The 21,499-nt window shown below is 44.0% G+C and overlaps 2 protein-coding genes across 4 annotated transcripts in view; one reads left to right on the top strand and one right to left on the bottom strand.

Annotated features, from left to right (window-relative positions):
• Nucleotides 1–562: 562 nt before the first annotated feature.
• On the bottom strand, nt 563–10,115 carry FOXM1 (forkhead box M1). Of its 3 annotated transcripts, XM_018085613.2 has the most exons (9): nt 9,952–10,115; nt 8,483–9,079; nt 6,971–7,119; nt 6,576–6,788; nt 6,029–6,157; nt 5,406–5,450; nt 4,394–4,460; nt 3,773–3,954; nt 563–2,600 (listed from the first exon to the last, which is right to left on the bottom strand). In XM_018085613.2, the coding sequence occupies exons 2-9, from the start codon at nt 9,030–9,032 to the stop codon at nt 1,548–1,550; spliced, it is 2,388 nt and encodes a 795-aa protein (XP_017941102.1). In that variant the 5' UTR covers nt 9,033–9,079; nt 9,952–10,115; the 3' UTR covers nt 563–1,547. The 3 variants fall into 3 exon arrangements, with proteins under 3 accessions (XP_017941102.1, XP_017941103.1, XP_017941104.1); XM_018085614.2 differs by lacking the exon at nt 5,406–5,450; XM_018085615.2 differs by lacking the exon at nt 5,406–5,450 and having other exon boundaries at nt 4,394–4,457.
• A 5,267-nt stretch (nt 10,116–15,382) lies between these two features.
• The window catches only part of TULP3 (TUB like protein 3), a 35,386-nt gene continuing 29,269 nt past the window's right edge, over nt 15,383–21,499 (top strand). The window contains exon 1 of the mRNA XM_018085557.2: nt 15,383–15,810. Coding sequence (XP_017941046.2) covers nt 15,770–15,810 — 41 coding nt within the window. The 5' untranslated portion in view covers nt 15,383–15,769. The remainder of the gene's footprint in view (nt 15,811–21,499) is intronic.

Below are 21,499 nucleotides of genomic sequence, written 5' to 3'. Positions count from 1 at the left end.
CCTTGAGAAAGCCAAGTAGAGTGTTGACAGCTGTACAAGATGTGCTAACAGAAAGTATGCCACAAACCAGGCCTTCTCTGCAGCCTCATAACCAGAGAAACTGAAATAATAACCGTTAAACCAAAGTTCTTGAAACATCTTCTGAGGGCAAATACCTCTAACAAGCACACAAGAGAACTGCAGTTCTGAAAACCACACATATCTAAAACTGGTTTTATCTCTTTAAGGGAAGGTAGAAATACAGAGTTTTGATTGAGATTTGTTTTGCATTTACAAGATAGAGAAACTCATCTGCTGGTGGTGTTGTGATGTTTCAGATTGCATGCTTCTGACTTGTAAAGTCAGGATTTATCCACAAATGGCAGGAAAAAGTATATTGTATGAAGCAATGGGTTGAGTAACCAAATTTAATGTGTTTTGGTCAACATGGCCTGAGGAATACTGAAAACGTCCCAGTGACCACTTGCTCAGTGATCACGAAGCACACACATGAGATGTGCAGAAATTGGTTGCTCATGCTATGGCCCAATCCCAGCTAAGAGGGGTACAGATAATACTCAGCTGTGTTCCCACAGAAGCTTTATTGAGTATGTAGATACAGGAATCACCATTTCTTTGAAAGCAGAAGGATCAGATCTTTTCCATGGCAATTTCCTACTTTGACATAAGTTCTAGAGAGCTGGGAATAGTTGTTCTGCTGCACCGAGACACACATACCTTGTATTTTCAGAGGTCACTTTACAGTGGAAATATCAGCATTCGCTTTAGAGGTTCTTTTTTACATTTTCAACTGATGACTGTAATGATAGAAGCTTTAACAATTCAATAGACGTCCAACTTACTGCAACAGTGTCTCTACCTAGTCCTCCAGGTACATAATAGGACTCTGGAATCAAAAGAGCTATATGGCTTGATGTGAGCTCTTCTCCATAAGTACTTCACGCCTCTCACTTTGAGGTCTTATTTAGGGTAGAATACAGGAGGTGTGGAACATACGGACAACACTCTAGGTCAATCCCTTACCAGTCAAAATATTCCCGTAACCCTACAATAATAAAATTATTCTTATAATTAAGGGCTAATTTAAGGAATGTACAGTATTTACACCCATTAAATCTAGACAGAAGATACTAAGTAATAGGGGAACAAAGTAAAGGAAATTAAGATAGAGCTAGGATGAGGTTCTTAGGCTCTTTCCTGAGAACACACTGAGGAGTGTGTTCATTTCCTCTGATACCGAGGAGCAAATGCCATTCAGGGCCTATCTAGATGTTCTCTTGATAACCTCTCTCCAGGGATTCTTATCTCTAGCACAAGGCTAGAGCAGTTCTACCTTGTTCTACACAAAGTCTATAGCATCTTATAAAAGAAGCTCATAGCAGCTGATGGGCCTGTCTCCCAGCTTAGCAGGAGTCAGTTACACCCTCTTATTATTCCTGTTGTGGAAATTAGTCAAAGGAGTTGTCTTAGACTACTCATCTGAGATCCATACATGTAGAGTGCTTTCTGTAACATCAGAACAAGCCAAATTCAGCCCTCAGGCCAGTTTACTTCAGTTCAGGTATCAGCTGAGACCAACTAATGTCTGTTCCTAAATTTTCATCCTCAAGACCGGGAAAGCTGATATCCAGAAGGATTTTGCTCAGACTGTCATTCATGGTGTCCAGGATAAGGCCCTCCATGAGTGACCGGTTTTCAGTAAAGCCAGAGGCTGTCAGTTCAGCAGATGATTGCTTAGCGGACTCACGAACCAACGCTGGAGAGCTTGTGAGGGGGGCATGAGCCATATCACTGGATTCTGTATTGAGAAATTCCCGAGGAGAATCAAAGAGCGGATTTTTAAGGGGTGTGCTGTTAAAACCCAGTAAGTCCTGGTTGTCCTGGAGGGGTGTGAATGGCAACTGAAGGGTTTTCACTGGACTGAAGTCCAGCTCGTGACTTCCCTTGGCTAAGGAAGCAGACTTCCAGAGGTCAAGGCCCTCTAGAGAGGGGGTAGTAGTGGCTGAGACTTTGCTGGGAGTGGAAGAAACTGGCAATTTGCCGAAGATCTCCTTGACTGGTGTTTTAAAGGCTCCTTCTTCTCCCTGCGAGCAGCTGAGCTGTGATACCTGTTCAAGAGGCTGGCTTTCCAGTGGGAAGGGACAGTCTGCCGCTAACCGAAAAGGGTCAAAGCTGTTGCTTTCTGGCAAAACAAGGACAGGTTCTTCTGAGCAAGGCAGTGCTAGACGTTGTTTCCTCCTGGATCTGCCCATTTCCCGCCTTTCCCGCCTCTTTATAACTAACGAGTCAGAAACAGCCCTAGGTGGGGACTTCAGTGTGGTGACCTGTTTCTTCTCCTTTGTGGATGAGTCTGGGAGGAATAAGCCTGGCTCTTCCTTTACCGTTATGGTTGAGGCAAATGGGGACAGCCAGTCATCCAGTTGACAGCCTTCTTCCTCCTTTATACAGACACCTTCAGGGAAAGAAGCCAATTCCTCACCAGGCTGGGAGCTGTTCTCCTTTAGGGAATGGGCTGGGGAGAATAAACCCTCATCACATTGACCCTCTTCCTTGACAGCAGCCGTGGGTAAAGAGGGTGACTCTTCTGTAGACAGTGACATCTATAAAGAAACGCAAGTGACATGCAGTCAGTAAGCAAGGATCTAACCCACCCAAAATGCAAATAAGAGTAGAAAGAAGAAAAGAAAGATTGGCACTTAAGATCAGCAGAAAAAGGTAAGAGGAAGATCTTCAGAAAGCAGTAACTATAACAACAGATACAGACTGATCTTGGTAAAGTCAACAGAAAGAAGCCTACAGATCACATGGGAAGAATTTCAGCTAAGAGACTGAAAGTCATTCCCTTCACAACACTTAATCTATAAGCAACTTCTAGGAGTACAGGCAGAAGGAGAGCCAAATATTTGTGGAAAAAATGGAACTCCTTTGATTTCTTCTTATACCGTCTATATGTGAATAACAAAATGAATGAGGACAGCTTTCTCAGAAACCAAGGAAAAGGAAACGAAAAAAATGAGGTTATCAAAAGAAAAAGAGCACAGGAGAAAGATAAATCATAGCAGGGAAGGACATAAAGCAGCAGTCACACAAAGGAAAACAGAATTATGGTTAGATCGGATAGAAGAAGTTAAAGCTTTACAATGTCTAAGCATACAACAGCAGTCAGTGAGATGCCAAGAGAAAGACCTGTTTAATAGCTGTTTTTCTTGAGCCCAGAATAACTGGGAACTCCACCAAATTAGCAAACAGCAGATACAGAAAACCTCTGGGAAGAAACGGCATGAAATAAGTACTCTTTCAGAAAAAGTTCTTTATGTTACATGTCATTACTGCTATCAAAAATACGAATGTTTTAGGATCAGAAAAAAGACACTTCTCTCATTCTTTTTTCTTCACATCCAAGCGGTAGAGAAAAATTGTTTTAACCAATCCTTAAGTCCCTTCCTCTGACAAATTATAGAAACATCCTTATAGCAAGTAAACTAGCAGGTAATAGTCAGCCTACAGACAGTAAAGGATAGTAAGGATTAGTATGAACTTGGGAGTTTCAGAGCACCTAGAAAAGATGCACAAAGGAACCATATGAAGAACAGGTCTATTGGAGGTAAGAGATATAGAAAAAATCCAAACAAAAACCCCACAAAAACTCAAAACAAACAAATGAAACCCCAAAACCACACCCACCCACCCACTCTTCCTACCCTACCCCCTAACCCCACTCCCACCCCCATAAAAAAGCCACACAAAAAACCTTGGAAAACAAGAAACCAACCTTTGGAGCAATGCGCACACGCTTATTGCTCTGCAAAGTCTCTGAGCTGTTAAGGGATGCTCCCTGTGCCATGGATAGAGGAACCTTCATAGAAGGCTGCAGGACAAGAGGCTGACTCAAAGGAAACTGGATTGGAACCAGGTAGGAGTTGACGCGGGGAAGCAAAGGCTTCATCTTTCGGCCTGGAAGGGAGAAGAATGGACTCAGTAGCCTCTTATCCTCTACAACTACCTCTTGAAACCCAGGCATCTAACAGAGTCCTTCGAAACCCCCCAAAACAAACATTCAATCAGATAGGCTCACCTGCCTTCTCTGCTAACTTTGAGAATACAAATATGAAGCCAGAAGGCCTCATTAACAAGAAAATAGTCCTTCATACAGATCCTAGCCCTCAAGCTAGGGCTCTCACTCTATTTGCATACCCATCACATCTCACCATCTCCCCATCACATCCTCTCTCAGACACAGCAATACTGCCTTCAATTTCAGACCTGACAATAGGGAGTATAAAAGCTGGCAAACCTGGATAACAAATTCAACTTGCATTCCTAAAGGAATCTGAGAGAGTGCCCCAGATTACTGAATTGATTCTCTTTGGCCTAGGCTGATGTAGACACTTACGTGAATTCTGGGGTTCAGTTTTGTTTCCCACGTTCTTCAGGGTATCTGGAAGACGATTCTTTTGCTGCTGCAGTCATTGTGAAACAAGAAAGAGGAGAAGGAGAAAAGAAAAAGATTAAAACAAAGAATCCATATTTATTCTTCTGCCTCATTTAGAACTGTGAAACCAGACTTTTGGGCTGCGCTAATGTAGCGAGAGCAGCTGTTAGCACCCAGCCCTCATGTCAGCTCTAGGTCCCTGCAGCTTGCTGTTTTGCAGCCATACCATCCCAAAGCCAGCTGCCAACCAAAGGCTGTGTAGAAAAAGACAGATCTGCTTCAGCTGCAGACTCTACTGCAAAAGGGACCTGGTTTTGGCATCCTCAGAGCCTGAGGAACAGTGATTAGGATGGCTTTATTGTATATGGGATCTCTGTACAAACCATAGACCAGGTAGATGTTCAAATGGAATAGCAGAAGCAACAGAAGAATCAGAATTCTGAGGAGATGGAAGGAAGGTCAGAGTTGTAGCTGCAAGAGAAGTGTTTGACTGGACACTTGCAAATCCATCACTGTTAAAACTGCTGAATGCAAGAGCGACAGCAAACGGATTCATCCTTCTCAGAGTCACAATGCAGCTGGGTTCCAAAATGAAAAAGCAACACAGAGAAACCCTATTCTCTCTGCATCTGAGCCCCAGAACAGATTGGGACTGCTGCCATGGAGATGATAATTTTGCCAGAAATCTCCGGGCTTGTTCTCTGAAGCCTATTGGTCACCATTGCAGCCTACTTCAGCAGTAGAATTCCAAGTTGCTCAAAGCTGTACAGCTCTACCAGCTAGAGAGAGAGCATATCATCTGAAGGCAGTTAACCTTTGGCTCAACCTCTTTCCCCAAAAAGGGTGTGCATGGAGCTGTATGATTAGGTGCAACAGTGACCCAGTCCCCCTCCCCAGGCCTCTTGTCCTTTCCATCAGTGACTAGCAAGAAGAGAATGGAAGATCAAGCCCCATGCCAGAGGGTAATTCTTACTGATTCAGAGCATTCAGGCGATGTTGGTGACCCCAATTCCAGCGGCTGGTGGCAGAAGGCATTGAGAGGGAAAAAAATTAAGATGAAGTTATCAGCCAAAGAGGGGGACGATTGGGTCATTTTAAACTTGCACAATCTAAGTGAACAAAAGTCAATCTGGCTACCCAGCAGAAAATACAGAGGAGTCTAAACACACCTATACCAGACTCACAAGCTCTATTTCCCCCACAAAATGATACTTCCTAAAACACCTAGTTGGGATAGGAGAATTCCATCCTATGACTGACTTATCAAACAGCGTAGGAACATCCGGTTGGCTTCAGTGGAAAGCTTCTCATTAGGAATTTGAATCAGGCCCATGGAAAGAAGTTGAACAAGCTGACTATTACATTTGGCACAGCATCTGAAGAATGAACACGTTCCACAAAAGCTCCAGGTCAAAAGCACAACCACAGCACCTTTTCTTTCAAATGCAGAGCTTGTCTATTTGTCAAGAGAAGTGACTGAATACAGCTTCTACAAAAAGGCTAATGTCAAAGCAGCTTAACTTTACAGTTAAAATAAGGTGCATCTGCCTAGAAACTGGATAACCTGTCCTATTTTCTTTGCATGAGGCAACTCACCTTAAATACCTGGTCCAATGTTAGGCAACGGTTTGCATCAGGGTGAATAGTCCAGAACGAGATTTTACCATTAGCAGATGTCTCACGGACAAACATATCATGAAGGGACAGGTTGTGCCGAATGGAGTTCTGGGGAGAAAGCAGTGAGGGGAGTTGAAAAGCAGTAGTTTTGTTATCAGCACAGCAAGGGCTACCTCAAACATGACTGCCCTAGCAAAGGGATTAGATTCCAGAGGGTAGACAACACTGAACTTTCATATTCACAGCATACCCAGCCAACCCTGTCATCAGTCTCTTATTCTATTTACTCTTGAATTCCTTATTCTTAGTCCAGTGATCAAATATACCATCATCTTGCTCAAGTGGAATGAGACAAGGGATACAAGAAATGGGAGAGTGAACATCTGGAATGGGAGGGTATTTGGGGTAGGATGTTTAAATGAATTTCCATCTTGCTCTGCAGGCTGGGGAAAAACTTTTCATTTTGATCCAGAAGGCTTATAACATCACCCTGTGGCCCACAGCAACTTGAAGGCCTGCTTGTTACCTTCCAACCTGGCTTAGCTACATGTTTAAAATAAGGGAAATGATCCTCAATCCAGGTATAGATGTCCTTCAGAGTCATACGCTTCTTCTCAGTGCTGTTGATGGCAAACTGGATCATGGCCATGTAGGAGTAAGGAGGTCGTTCTGACACTGAATCCTGCCATGATGAGGATGCAGCAGCAGTAGGAATAGCAGCAGCAGCTTCTTCTTCAGTCTGAGAGACAGAAGGAGCAATACATGAATGATCCCTGGATCCTCCATGTTCTATTCAAATCAGTAAAGGCCAAACCCAGGTTACTTAGAGACAGCGATGCCTAGTTCTTGGAAATCTTCTGATCCACATAGATTACTTCCTTACCAAAAATTTTAGACATGCTGTTGTCTTCTCCTACTTACCTTGATTCTTTCCTGCAGAGGCATTTGGTTCTCCTTCTCTGTGTCTTGCTTCACAGAAGAGGGATTTAGCCCATCAGATCTCATCTTCCCCAGCCACTGGATGTTAGTGAGACTATTGTCCAACACAGAGCTCATTGTCTCACCACTGCCTGTTGGGATAGCAAGCCCATATTACAGAATCACAGAATCATTTATGTTAAAAAAAGACCTCCAAGATCACTGAGTCCTTTCTTTGACCAAACACCACCTTGGCAACCAGGCTATGGCACTAAGTGTTGCGATCAGTTGTTTCTTGAACACCTTCAGGGATGGTGACTCTACCATCTCCCTGGGGAGCTTGTTCCAATGCTTGATAACCCTTTTAGGGAAGTAATTCTTGATGATGTCCAAACTGAACCTCCCCTGGCACAGATTAAGACTATGGTCTCTCATCCTGTCACTAGTTGCCTGAGAGAAGAGGCCAACTCCCACCTGGCTACAACCTCTTTCAGGTAGTTGTAGGGAGCAATAAGGTCTCCCTTGAGCCTCCTCTTCTCCAGGCTGAACAAACCCAGTTCCCTCAGCTGCTCCTCATAGGACTTACTCTCTAGACCCTTCACCAGATTTATGTCCCCTCTCTGGACACACTCCAGCACCTCAGTATCTTCCTTGTAGTGAGGGGCCCAGAACTGGACACAGCACTCAAGGTGTGGCCTCACCAGTGCCAAATGCAGGGGGACGATCACTGCCCTGGTCCTGCTGGACACACTGTTCCTGATACAGGCCAGGATGCCAATGACCTTCTTGACCACCTGGGCACACTGCTGGCTCATGTTCAGCCACTGTTGACCAGCACCCCCAGGTCCTTTTCTTGCTGTGCAATTTTCCAGCCACTCTTTGCCCAGCCTGTAGCACTGCATGGGATTGTGACCGAAGTGCAGAAGCCCTTATCATAGTTCTGCTTACTTACAAGTAACCCTCTTAACCCTTCATCTCAACTATCAAAAGGAAGGCATTTAGTCGCACTAGTAAAAGATGGTATTGCAATGCTAATGTTGTGGAAGGAATTACTCTTGAATTCCTGATTTCATGTGAAGTTGCCTATTTCTGAAAAGAGCTGCAGCCTTAAAAATGAACACTCAAACCAGACTACTGCTTTCAACCAAAACGGGACAATGTTGATCTAGCTTCAAGAATATCGTTAGCTAAAGGATGAATTTAGTAAGCAGAAGCCAAGGATGGTGATGACAGACTCTAACCGAAAGACATAGCACAAGATCCAAGTCAGAAGCTCAGATGTCTTCCACTAAAAACATATGCACTGTGATCCTTCAGATTTCACTAGATGTGCAAAGCTATGTAGATTATTAGAATCAAATCTATAGGCTATTTTGTAATTAACTAAATATTATTTGTTACTCCGTACCAAGATTCAAGTACTACACTCATTGGCCCACTTCACATCTCTTTGTCTGTCAGGACAAAAACCCAACCAACCAACCAACCAAAAGAAACCTGGTAAAGACTACATACTGTTGCTCTCCTGTTCCTGTCCACCCGCAGAATCAGCTCCTGAATGCCAGAGCGCTGTCCCGCCGGCAAGACCAGGTGTCTGTGTAACATTCTTCTCTCTTTCTGCACCATCTGCAGCCTTGACTGCTGCACTGGCTTTCTTCTCTGATGGGAGGTGCTGTGATGGTGCTGGACCTGCTGAACGGGATGTGCCCCCACTGCTAATGAGGATGAACTTGTTGGGTCCATTGTTGCCACATTCTTTTCCTTTTGCTGTCAGTGCCTCTATGATGCTCTGGATATCAGCATTTGTAGGGATGGCCACCACTTGTGTGTTGGGCATTGTAGGATGGTCAATTATCTTTATTCCCGCTGGGAATTTCTGCAGGCCACAGTCCCTTTTGTCTCGGGGTTGTCTGTTGTGTTGGTCCTCCTGGCTGTGCTCCTGCTTGGGAGTCTTTTCATCCTGACCTCTGTTCTCATCTCTTGCTGAAGTGCTGGATTCATCCGTCTGTGGGAGGGTCAGTTTCCGTCTTTTGAGAATTAAGGGCCTGCGAGGGCTGGTCCTCATTATTGATCTATACTGTCACTCTCCATTGAAAGGGAGAGGAACAAATCCTGTAAAACAAAAGATACGACATAAAGAGTGCAGCAAATCATCGCAGGTCTCCCACAGAGCACACATTCTCAGCAATTGCTACAAAGCCAAAAACACAAAAGGAAAATAAAATCAAAAGTGTTTAATAAGGTTGGCAAGGCTACTGAAAAGTCATACTGTACCTCCTTTACTTGCACCTTGTGTAAGCAGGACAGGAGAGATATTTGCACAGTAGATAGTTTGCATCACAAAGTACATAATAATGAGGAAAGTGTGTATTTGTACTTTATAGAAAGTCTTAGCTATAATGTGACTTGGCCAGCATCAGCCAGCAAGCAGGAATGGATAGAAAGTAGAACATAGAAGTAGCAGTCCTGATTCTTATAGAAGATTACACAACCTGAGTGAAAAGGGAATTTACAGATGGTTTAAGATCTGGGAAGAAGAGATTATCTCAAACACTACAAAAGCACACAATAAATGCAGCAGAAGTTAAGCGCTTTAAAACAGATGTAAAGTAAATGTTCTAGTCGTTTTTTCTGTAGATTTGTCAAGAACCAGATAAATTCCTCATTGGGCAGCATACATTTAAATGTCAAACTTTTTGACAACAGGCAATTTAGACTATAAAGCAGGAAGCAGAGGAAATAAAATTCATAGATACTGCTTCCAGGACAAGATGCAGTGAGAATACTGCTTATAATGCCATCAAGAATTTGGTGGAACCTGTGTCTTACAGCAAACTATAACAGAACGAGAACACACAAATTTTACTTTTTGTTTATCATGAGGGATGCCAGGCATCCCTAATGTAAAAAAGGAGGCCTTTTACATTGCTGGATTGGACTGGGCCAGCAGGTAAACGAGAAAATTCTCAGTAAGAGTCACCTACATTGATACAAAGCAGAGAGTCCAGCGGAAAACAAACCGAGCTGCCCTACGCGCAGGGATCAGACAGCCCCGGGATCGCGGGCTGCCCGGCAGCGACGGGAACGCTCCGCACTCCATGCGGGTCGTGGCACACATGCACACGTACGGCCCTTTGCGATCAGCTCCACCCCCTTAAAGAGACATCCCGGTTAGACAGCGCCCAAAGAGGAGCCTTTAGCCAGCCTCCAACAGACTGCGTTCCCTACAGGAGCGCGCCACTTCCCAAACAGGCCTGGAGCTGCTGCCACCAGTAAAGGCCCAGGAGCACCCCTGTGCACACGAGGCCTCAGGGGTGGTAAGAGGGGCAGCGCTAAAGGACTCTCTGTTCCTCCTCCTCCGGCTCTCTCCAGCCCAGCGCCGCCGCGCCCGCCGTAAGTCCGCCTGCCCCGCCGAGGGTTCCCCCGCCCCAGGCCGAGCCTAAGTGCTTCCTCTCCCTGGGCGCCTTACAGTCTGAGCGCGGCCGCCCGGGTTGCCAGGTCCTTGCAGGGGATACTGGAGTGCGGCGCAGCGCAGCTGGAGACTGCACCAGCTCTCCGGGTGGACAGGGCCGATGGAATCGGCGGTGGCCTCCGCGCTCCCGGGGCGCCCGAGTTTGAAGGATACTGGAGGGCGGCCGGCGCTGTAGGTCCTGCGGCCATGTGAGGCGGGCGGCCCGGCCTGCGGCGGGGCGGGGCGGGCGGGCGGGCGGGGCTGGTCGCGGCGGGGCCAATGGGCGGGCGGCGCGGGGCGGGTGGCAGCGCGGGCCAATGGGGCGTGGCGCGGGGGATTACGCTGGCCGGCGGGCGCGCCGGCGGAGCGGTGGGACCCGGGGTCCTACCGGGGTCCGTCCCGTCCCGTCCGTCCGTCCGCGTCCCGTCCCGTCCCGTCCCGTCCCGTCCCGTCCGTCCCGTCCCGTCCCGTCTGAGGCAGTCCCCGGAGCTCCCTCCAGCCGCGCCGCCTGGAAGCCCTGCCCTGTGCCCGGGTCGCCGGCCGTGCGTTGGCCCCCGGTGAAGAGCCGCGGAGTTTCGCCGTTTAACGTGTGTCACGGCTATACCGGGCTGCGGGGGCCCGCAGGACGCCCCGAGGAGGCTGCACCTCTGGTAAGCATTCAGGATGTTGCATTCGTATGCATCTCTCCTAAAATGTTCTTCTTGGAGTTCCTCTTCTGAGCTCGCCCGCGGTGATTCAGGCTGGCTGAACATGAGCCATCAGTGTGCCCAGGTGGCCGAGAAGACCACTGGCATTCTGGCCTGTATCAGGAACAGCGTGGCCAGCAGGACCAGGGCAGTAATCGTCCCCCTGTATTTGGCACTGGTGAGGCCATACCTCGAGTGCTGTGTCCAGTTCTGGGCCCCTCAATTCAAGAATGACACTGAGGTGCTGGAGCATGTCCAGAGAAGGGACATAAATCTGGTGAAGGGTCTAGAGAGTAAGTTCTCTGAAAAAGAGCTGAGGTAGCTGGGGGTGTTAAGCCTGGAGAAAAGGAGGCTCAGGGGGTACCTTCTTGCACTCTACAACTACCTGACAGGAGGTTGTAGCCAGGTGGGGGTTGGCCTCCTCCTCGGTAACAAGTGGCAGAACAAGAGGACATAGCCTTAAGCTGTGCCTTGGGAGGTTTCAGTTGGACATTAGGAAGAATTTATTCACAGAAAGGATAATTAGACAATAGAATGGGCTCCAGAATGGGCTGCTCCAGTTGCCATCCCTGGAGGTGTTTAAGGAAAGACTGGATGTGGCACTTAGTGCCATGGTCTAGTTGACATGGCGGTGTTTGGTCACAGGCTGGACTTGATTATCTCAGAGGTCTTTTCCAACCTAATTGATTCTGTGATCTGTTTTTCAATGGAAAATTAAATTCAATGTTACTTCAATTCAAATTTATTCATTAGGTAAAAAAAAAATAATGCAAGATCTGTAGAATACAGGAGGGAAATGTCAACTCTGTCCTGCAACAAAAACAAACTAAAAAACTTTAAAATTCCTGAAATTAAAAGGTATTTAACTAAAAAGGTAGTTAGCAACTAGAAATGTAAAGACTGCTGGTTACCTTGGCCCTACAGTATATTCTTGGCATTACAAACCAAATTAAATTGAAAAGAGAAAGCAAGTTTTTCTGACTTTTTTTTTTGATAGCTGATTTTATATAGTTGGATCAGTAGGTCAACTGCTCCAATTCCAGCTGTGCATTTCTAAACCTACCTGGAAATCAACAGAAGGTTCAAAAACTACTGGTAGGAAGAAGTCTGCCTAGAGACTTGTATGCTCAACTGCTGCATAAATGTTTTGCTTTTGTTAAAAACTAGATCTGAGGTTTCCAAACAAGCCTATCTTCAAATACATTTATTTGCCTTCTACAGAATCGAGAGCACTTCAGCATCTCCTTGGGGTGCTTCCCTCTTTCTCCAACTGGCTCTAACAAGCATCATGAGGTTTCTAAGTGGTTTTACCATACCTCTTGATGCCTCCAAAGAAGAAATGTACCCACAAGGCCAAGAAGGCAGAGCTGGTATTCCTTGAGAAGCCGCGGGCAGGACCCATCCATTGCTACGAAACTCCGCTGCCTTTGGCCCAGAATCCCAGACGTGTGCCTACAAAACCTGTAGACCGGAGCACCTCTGCTGCCTGGGTTGGTATAGATTATCCTTCCCCCTGTGTCCCACAGCCACGATTTTCAAGTTTTTCCCATATGTCTCAACAGAAATTTATCTGTTCTGGTTACTGAAAAATTAGTAGCCCAGACTTGAATTCATGGTAGCAGCCTAAAACATAAATAAGTGCTTATGAGTTGCTTCACAGCCTAACAGCAACCACTAAGGTCTTGGTTATTTGAAGGTGTAAAACTGTGTGCAGTCTGTACTGGTTAATATGACTATTTCTGGGAAAATAATTCTTATCAGGAAGATGCTGTTTTCTATGGCAACTGAAAACCCTGCACATCATAAATATGAAGGGGAATTTTACTGGCTTACTGCTCGAAATAACTGCTGAACTCTAAATGTTACATGTTAAAGTACTAGTTGCTTTGCTTAAATTTGACAGTGCTAAACTTAGAGAACATAGGTTTTCACTTCAGGATTATTTGTTCTAACCTGTCCTCTTTTCTATTCTGTCTTTTGAATAGTTTCTCTCTATATCAATCTTCTTATGGGCCCCTTTTCTGGTCTGATGGGCTCCTGTTCTGGGACTGCTTGCATTTTCCTAAGATGTTCCTTCTATCATGTAAGGATAGGGTTTTTTTAAACAAACAGGTGCTGCAATGACAGACTGTTCCTATACAACAGCAGTCATCACCTAGGGGAGCTCTTTTAAGCATATCAGCACCATTTAAGCATTGCTGGGGCTCAACTCTGCTCTTCACAAAGGAAGCTCAGGAAGTGTGGTTTCAAACCTGCATGAGACATTCCTTTGTTCCTGGTGACCTGAAGTTATTTTTGTGATGCCTTAATCTTGAAGTAGAACATGTTCCATCTTTTCCCTTTAACTTTTTTTTTGTATGTGCTTGAGGCAGTTAGCTTTGTGGCTTCTGAAATACTAAGTAAAATAACTGCTGTGAATAAGCATTCTTTTTGTTTGCAAGAGTTGGAAATATCCGCATTGGTAGCTCTTTGATTCTAAACATACAATGATTTTAAAATTTGCTTCAAGTGCTTAAAATGTCAGATATTTTTCAGTTCGAAAATGTGGTAGGTTTGTAACTTCTGGAGGCATCCTCTGCAGAGTGTCAACCTGTTTGAGTGAGAACTGATTTTCTGCTCTTCTCTTCTTGATGTTATCTAAGTTTTTCATACCTTCTCGACTGCTAGGCTCCTACCACACATGCTCTCTGAAGCCAGGAGGTCATATCCTCAAAGTCAGTGATTGACCTGTGTTGAGTATGTGCTAGGATACAATTATCATGGAATCACTTTCCTTTTCCTGCACACAGGCTTTGCATTCAAGCAGTTCAGTTGTACAGCAGACAATTGCTATCCTTAATTTAACTGTACTTAGTTTTTCGAGGAACTGTGTTGTAACTTTGGAATGCTGAAGGAGATTGTAGTTACCATAGCGAGAACCCAGTTTGGTGTCCCTTGGGGAAAAACATTGCAATTTGAAACAGAATCTGACTCTTTTTGTTGATAAGCAGGAAGATAAAGAACACAGCAAAAAAAGAATTTCCAGGGTTTGAGTAAGAGTCCAGAATCTTTCAAAGAAACGTAGACTGTTGAGCTTGGACCACCTCTTATAGAAAGCTGATTTTAGAAGTGGATTTTGGGCGATCTGGATGTTTTGGGGGAAAATTGTGAATGCTGTATTAACATAATCTAAGGCCACTCAGCTAAGTGGGCATCCTTTAATCACTCTTTCAATTCAACCTCTACCTGTTCAGGGAGACTGAGGATTTAGTTCACTGAATCTATTTGGAGTTATGCTAAGACAAAGAAAGAAAAAGGATCCATTTCTGAACTGTTTCAAATGTGCAGGGGTTACAGGAGTAGCCAACAGTTAGATTTCCTTTAAACCCAAATCTTGGGTTCTTTCTAAGTTGCCAGAGAATAGCTCACTTGCACCCCAATGAGTTTTCTGAGGAGAGTGGCAGAATGTGATGTTCATGAGGCATCTGCTGCATAGCAGCTTTGTTAGTGACTCCCTTTGCAGCAGACCAGCTTACTCAGTGAACACACCGAAAAAAGATGGGACAGGTGGCAAAGCAGAATCAGGTTGGCATTACTTGTCTGGAGAAAATGGCTGGGTTTTTATCATATTATTATGTGGTTTTTTTTCAGGTGTGCCCACAATTTGAAACAACTAAGCCAGTGGTGTTGAAAGCGTGCCAGAAGAAGCACCGTGGTCCTCACAAGCCCCAGAATCAGGATGCCAACCACAGTTTGCTTCATGCAGGAGGACCTTGTCGAAGAGCTGCAGCCTGCAAATTTCCTCCTTTAACTTTTGAGAATCCAGAAGGACATGCAGGCCACTCCTTGGATCATCCAAAGCACTCAAGGAAGGACACACAGTGTTCTCACAGCCAGCTCAAGAAAGGGACAGCAGCAAATGCCAATATCCAAGTGCAGGGTCCAGAGAACTGTAGAGAACCTGCTCTCCAGCCTGTGGAGCGAGAAGCTTTTAGTCTACCAGATGCAGAGGCTCCTCAGGTGCCTTCCCTAAGGAACTGGAGATGCAGCAACACTCTGTCACAAAGTAGTGATACCTGGCATCCAGAAAAAGAGCTGGCATTTGGTATTGATCCCTGTGGGAGAGGGAAGTCGGCAGCAGTGCTGGTTACAGATACTCCCGAACATGAGTATGGAGTAAAGGTCACTTGGAGACGGCGACCTCACGTCATGAAGTACCTGCGGGAGAGAGGGAAGCTGAGCGCTGCCGACATCCTGGTGAAGGCAAACTTCGAGCTCTCGAAGAGGCAGGCCAGCGCCTGACCCGGCGGGAGCGGCACTTCAGCGGCGTGCGAGGACACGCCCGAACGGACGATGGCACTGCCGGGGCTGAGGACATGGGCGGGGCGGGAGCGCCTTGGCGACGGGGGTCTGTTGGGCCGGGCTTCCTCGAGGAAAAGTGTCTCTGCCGTGGGGAGTGTCCCCGAGGGAGCCCTGCGATTCCAGTGGCTCCGCGCCGGGGCTCCTCCCGCGACCGCAGCGGGGACGGCGATGGGGAGGCGACCATTGCTCCTCTGCGCGTGCGTGGCTCCGCGGCCAATGGGCGGGCGGCGTCCTCGCGGTCCAGGCCAATGGCGGCGCGCCTCAGTGCCGCGCGCCGTTGTTAAGGGCAGCGGCGGGCGGGGCCCATAGCAACGGGGGGCCGCGATGGAGGGAGCGGCGCGGCCTGGGGGTCCCGCCGGCCACAGGTGAGGGGGCCCTGGGGAGGCGGCAAAACGGCCTGGGCCGGGGCTGCTCGCATGGCAGCCCCCAGCGGCAGCGCTCGGTGCCGGATGAGTGGCCGCCAGCGGGGCCCGGGCTGGCGGAGCCGCACGGGCGGCCACGCGGGTCGGCGCTGCCCCCGTAACACCCGTGTCCCGCTTGGGGCGGCCGCCGTCCTGCTGATTTATGTGTTGTTGTGTTTTATGTACTTCGCTCTTCAGCACTGTCTGTTGTGCATCATCTGAATAATTGTACATTAAATCGGTTTTGTGGGGTCTCGGTCCACTCTTCGTTTCTAGGCGCTGCTGTGAAGCGTTTTCACGATGTTATTGAGCCGTTCTGTCCCTCGTGAAACTCTTGGGCTATGTGATGACATAATCCGTGTGCCTTTGCAAGGGAAAAAGGAGAAATAACTGAAAGGAATTTAGCTGATGTAATAGGAAAAGCAGCTGTGAACTGTGGAGAAGAGATTTTGGAGAGTTTGTGCCTGTGGCACTTGACGAGCTCAAAAGTGAAATTATTTGAAATGAAATGTGAGGATACAGGCAGGCAGCGAAAACGGGTTTTGACAGAATCAGTATGATTGTAAAAAACACAGGAAAACCTATATCTTGTGCCTCAGATGTTTGGATAGAAGTGAAGCAAGTAAAGAGAGACACCTACACTTCTAGTAGTTCTATTATAAGGAACACGGTGTAGAAGAGAAATAGTATTTATTTAATACTTATATTATTAGATTTTGTAATTTTAGTTGAGAGTGAAAAGCAGCAAAAGAGAAAAGGTCCTGTAACCGCTTGGGTGCACCAAATATGCTATGAAACAGTAGAAGATTACTTCTTTATGCAGACTTTAAAGACTGAGGGTTGTGTACCAGTTCTGGAAACAATTTTTGAAAAACTGATGACCAGATACATGTAAGTTTTCTTGCATAGGTATTAGATGTTTAAGTTAAGAGTTGAAGCTACAGGAAATAATGCTGTTTTTCTGATAACAGTTCTACTGGTATAATTTCTTTCTGCTAAGAAATTTGTTTTGTGTACTTTTATGGGTCCCCCACAGAAATAGCATAGCAATAATGGCAGTTCATGTGACAGCTTCTTCTCTCCCACCCCAGTCTATTAAACAAACAATCAATTTTTTAACTTTATTAGTCTCCATGGTTAAAGTAACAGAACTAGAATACACGAACTTAAATAAAAATGCACAGTTTTAAAATAGGTCATTAAGGTTTGTTATTTTAGGGGTCCAGCTCTGAACTTACCAAGTTCATTGGCATTGTAGTAAATTGCAGGAAGACAAAAGTCTGTATTCTTAGGAAGGATCTTCTCTTTCTGAGATGGAGATAGTAAAATGATCCCTAAATCACTAATCTAGTCACTAGAACTCGTTTGGTAAGATAACTGTCAGTTTTTCAAACAGTGTGTTTTAGAGGAAAAGTAAATGTGGTCTGCAATAAGTCACTGTTCATACCAATGAAGATACTACACTGGAAAGCTTAGAAAGGCTGTACATGAGAACTGATTAGCAGCATTTTTCCTTTTTTTACCATTTCCCACCCCCCCACCAGAGGTGGAATACCTTTACTATTTGGCAATGTGTAAAATACACATAAAGATATAAAAAGTATTTTATTTCTGGTGGATAGAGGTGAAGGATACAAGCCAAAATAAATGCATACAGTTTTGTAAATGTGCTGTGGGATACATGATGATAGATAAAGAGGAAAGATCTTGGATTTAGGCCATCTCTGAAACCTGTGTTAATCTATCTTCCATTTGAGGTGGCTGCAACTGAAATTGCTCAAGTTCATTTTATTTTAGAGTTTGATTGACTTTCAGGGAGACAAGGCACAAGCATCCTAATGCTTTAGGAGATTATAAAACTTGTAGTGCTATTTCGTAGTTTTGATAAGTGCTATACTTTCTTTCTTCCTTTGGGAAAGTCCATTTTGAGACTTAACATGAAATTACTAATGTTAAATACGGTAGAAACATTCAGGTAAAAGTAATTCTAAACTGTTGCAAGCTTTTAAAATAATGAGAAGGAAACTTGGATCTTATGGTAGTATGTGTTTTAGAATTTTGGGGAACAATGGACTCCACCTTTTTGTACACTAATTACACCATATATGGGAATCCTTAAAGCTTCCCACATGCTGCATTCCCAATGTGTTTCAACTTCTGACTTGCAGATGTCATGTATGAAGATGATAATTTTCAGGGTGCAAAAATCTTGACTGTGTCTACAGAGACTACAAAACTGGATGTCAGCTACAGAGGTCCTACAGTCATTTGGATGCTTCCTCGGGGTCTAGACGTACGTGACTTAGTGGCTTTCAGCTTGTGAACTCGGGAACTCTGGGATACTTCCTCAGTGTCTTCAAAAGTTAATGAATAAAAAGAGCCTGTTGTCAATAAGCTCAATTTTCAAAATATTATGAGCCCCCAGACTGAGAAAGGTTCAAAACTAGTTTCAAAAGTAATATTGGTGTCCAGCCAAAAGCCCTTTCCATATTTGAAAAACCTTAGTGTAGTTGAGATTGACAGGAATCTCAGAGGCTGCTGGGCTTGAGTGTTTTGTATAGGTGCACCATAATTATAATTTTGAGGAAAAAAGGACAAAATACTTCGCTTATTATTTTAGCTATTCTTGTGGTCCAGAGAAGACAGAAGTTTAAATTTGCTTTTAAAAGCCTATTGTCATCTCTGTTAGTCCTTGGGTGTTTTTGTTTTGCCACCAGTGAGCTCTTTCAAATTAAAAAGCATTGTTTTGTAGGACTTGTAATTCTGCAAATCTTATCCTTAGATAAAAGAGAATTGGCTTAGTATCCTGTTTGCTTCACCTTTTTTCAACGCTAAACACTATAATCAAGAAATCTGTCCCAAGTGAGATAAATCTGTAAATATTTTATAAATGTGGTTTATATTTACTCGTTGGAGTACAGATTCAACAGAAGAAATCTTTTGCAGTTTTAGTGTGAATGAAGAAAGAATCACCTCACTTCCTACCAGGTAGACAGCAGTGTCAAGAGAGAAAATGTAGCAACAATGTGTGACTGAAATTTCCAAATACAATTGGAAATTCACTTGGTAACTGCAATTGCAAAGAGGTGTCTTAAAGTTGAACCTTGTTTGAATTGTCTCTTCAGTTTCTAATAAGTTCTTCTCTCATCTCTTATTACAAAAAAATGGGTTTAGGTTACAAAAAAATGACTATTTTTTTATAGAGAACCATTATTTTTATCTTCTGCTTTTTTAAACAGTGTTAATGTGGCATCTGTAGGGGGGACAAATGCCCTGACTTAACATAATTATGACTTTGTATGTGTGAAAACTTTCTGCAACCAGACTTGCCCTGGAATAGCTCTAGATTGGTGTTTTGTCACTGAGGCACAGTTGACTGATCTCCAAAATAAAACTGTTGATTGTATTGTAATTGAGTCATGGGATGAATTCTCTTCTAAGTGGATTTCTGATGTGCTTAGAGAAGTTGTTGTAGACTACTCCAAGAACATTTGCATGCACTTCTAGAGCTCTTTAAAACATATAACCTCTGGGATGTTGGAACTCTTAGCTGCCTGTGTTATTGTAATAGGAGCCTGTGGTCGCTTTTGCTCTCCTTTCTGACTTTGCATTCTTGTGTGAAATCTGAGGCAAAAAAAGAACAAGAACCTAAATCTAGCAGTGGTATCTTGCTGAGTCACACAGTTTGAGATGGAAATTACATTGCACTGTTTCTATCTCTTTAATGGCTTCTCCTTTCAATCTTTTAAAAATGTAAAAAATGCTGGAATGGAAATAAAAGCTCACAATCAGTTCTAGAGCGTCAGTTCAGAAAATTTCATGTTCTTTCCCGTTTTTAATTCAAAAGACTATAAAACAAGTGCAGTTTGTGATGTGAAGTGTGATGCAAATTATTTTCAGGGAACTTTGAGTTTTGTTACCTGGTCTGGGTTAAGCATACCACGTGCCATTTAACTGCTGGCTTTGTTGCTAGGAGAGAATAGAGACTGCTCTACATTTCACTGGTTTCCTGTTGTAATTAGGTACAACATCAACAAAAGTGACAGTCAGGGTTTAATAATTTACTAACAGAAGATCGTAGGAGTCAGAATTCCAAGCCCCTGTGGATCTTGCTTTGCCTTTTCCTTGGGCAGAGCTATTTCTGTAAGTGAAATGACCATGGGGATTTGGAGCACGTAATTGAGAGGACATTAAATAGAAAGCTGGTGTTCTGCTTGTGGAATAAATGTTTCTTTTCTTTAGGAGAAACCTAAGTCTCCTTAAGTTCACCTGAATAAACATGATTTTGGAAGCATAATGCTCTGTATTTGTAGAGGTAGTTGAGTTGAAAAGTCCTTACTCAAGGAGTCACCAGCTGTGAACTCTTGAAGGAATGTGCCTGGCAGGAGGTTCCTTGTCTCCCTTTTCTTGGAAGTATTTAATAAAATGCCAGTTGAAACCCCCTGTTTGGCTACACACTTAAAGATAAGTTTATGTGATGTTCTTATGGTTGTCTTTGAGCCACCTTCCCAGCATCAGTGATGGCTTTAATGGTTGATGGTTTGTGTGGATTTCTGGCTGCTTTTGGCCTTTCTTCCAGGAAAAGAATAATCCTTTCATTTTAGGTTTGGAGAAACAAATTACTTGAGATTTTGGCTAAGGAAAACAAGAATCTCCTTTCCATTCTCCCAGTATAGTATAATAGAGAATGACACAGGTTTTTGTTTGTGCTCTTCTTTATAGTCCAAATAGAAGATCTAGTAGCTTCTGTCCAGAGAGTGCTGTTTATTTTCATTGCTCTGTTCCCTTGTTCCTAGGAGGAGCTAGTCTTTGGTACCTTATGAGTCAGTTTTTGAATGGCATGCAAACACTAAGAAGTACAGTAGACAAAATAGTTCTGAGCTTAGAATGTAACTATTTCATGATGCTTTTGTTCCTGTTGCATTTTCTTGTGACAGTCTGTATTCTTTATTGTCATCTAGTTTGTTCTCTCAGGATCTAAACTATCTCCATTTATCTTGTGATCTCTAGAACCCAAACAGACAGAATCATGGAGGTTGGAAGGGGCTTCTTGAGATATTTATGTATATATAATCTTCAGAACACCAACCTTTTTGGTGTTGGATTTTTTGGGGGGGATGAGGGAGTAGTGGATGTTTTGATTTGTGTGGTTTTGGCATGCTTCTAGTCCGTGTGAATTTAAAGTGAAATTATCAGGTACTTTTCTATAAAGTTCCATTATTAAACCTGGAGGTAGGTAGAAGCAGAAGTTTTAAAGGACTAACTTGCCTTTTTGTTTCTTTTGGATTTTTTTTAGTAACTTGTAAATTGTTCAGATAGCTGGTACAAGTTATTGGCAGGAACATGTAGTACTCAGAGGATTCAGGTGTATTTTGAAGTGAAGTAGGACATACAGATCTCAAGGCTTATCTCTAGATCTCCATCCAGCCTGCTCTGACATAATTTATTGTTCTTATTAGTTAATGTTATACTTATTTTGCAATATTCTGAGATAGGGCTTACTCAATCTGTATTATGTGGGACATAATTTCTATATTAAAGCATATCAAAGACAGTCTTTATTAACAACAGTTTATTGACTCATTCATAATTGCTTCCAAAATTGTGTTAACTGTTGCTATGTCATTGTTTTCATGATATGTTTAGTAGGTGT

This window comes from Manacus vitellinus, unplaced genomic scaffold (assembly GCF_001715985.3).
Source record: "Manacus vitellinus isolate BGI_N305 unplaced genomic scaffold, ASM171598v3 scaffold_83_pilon, whole genome shotgun sequence".
In the NCBI taxonomy this organism is placed as follows: domain Eukaryota; kingdom Metazoa; phylum Chordata; class Aves; order Passeriformes; family Pipridae; genus Manacus; species Manacus vitellinus.
The sequence above is the reverse complement of the archived record's forward strand: the minus strand, read 5'-3'. Positions and strand labels throughout refer to the sequence as shown.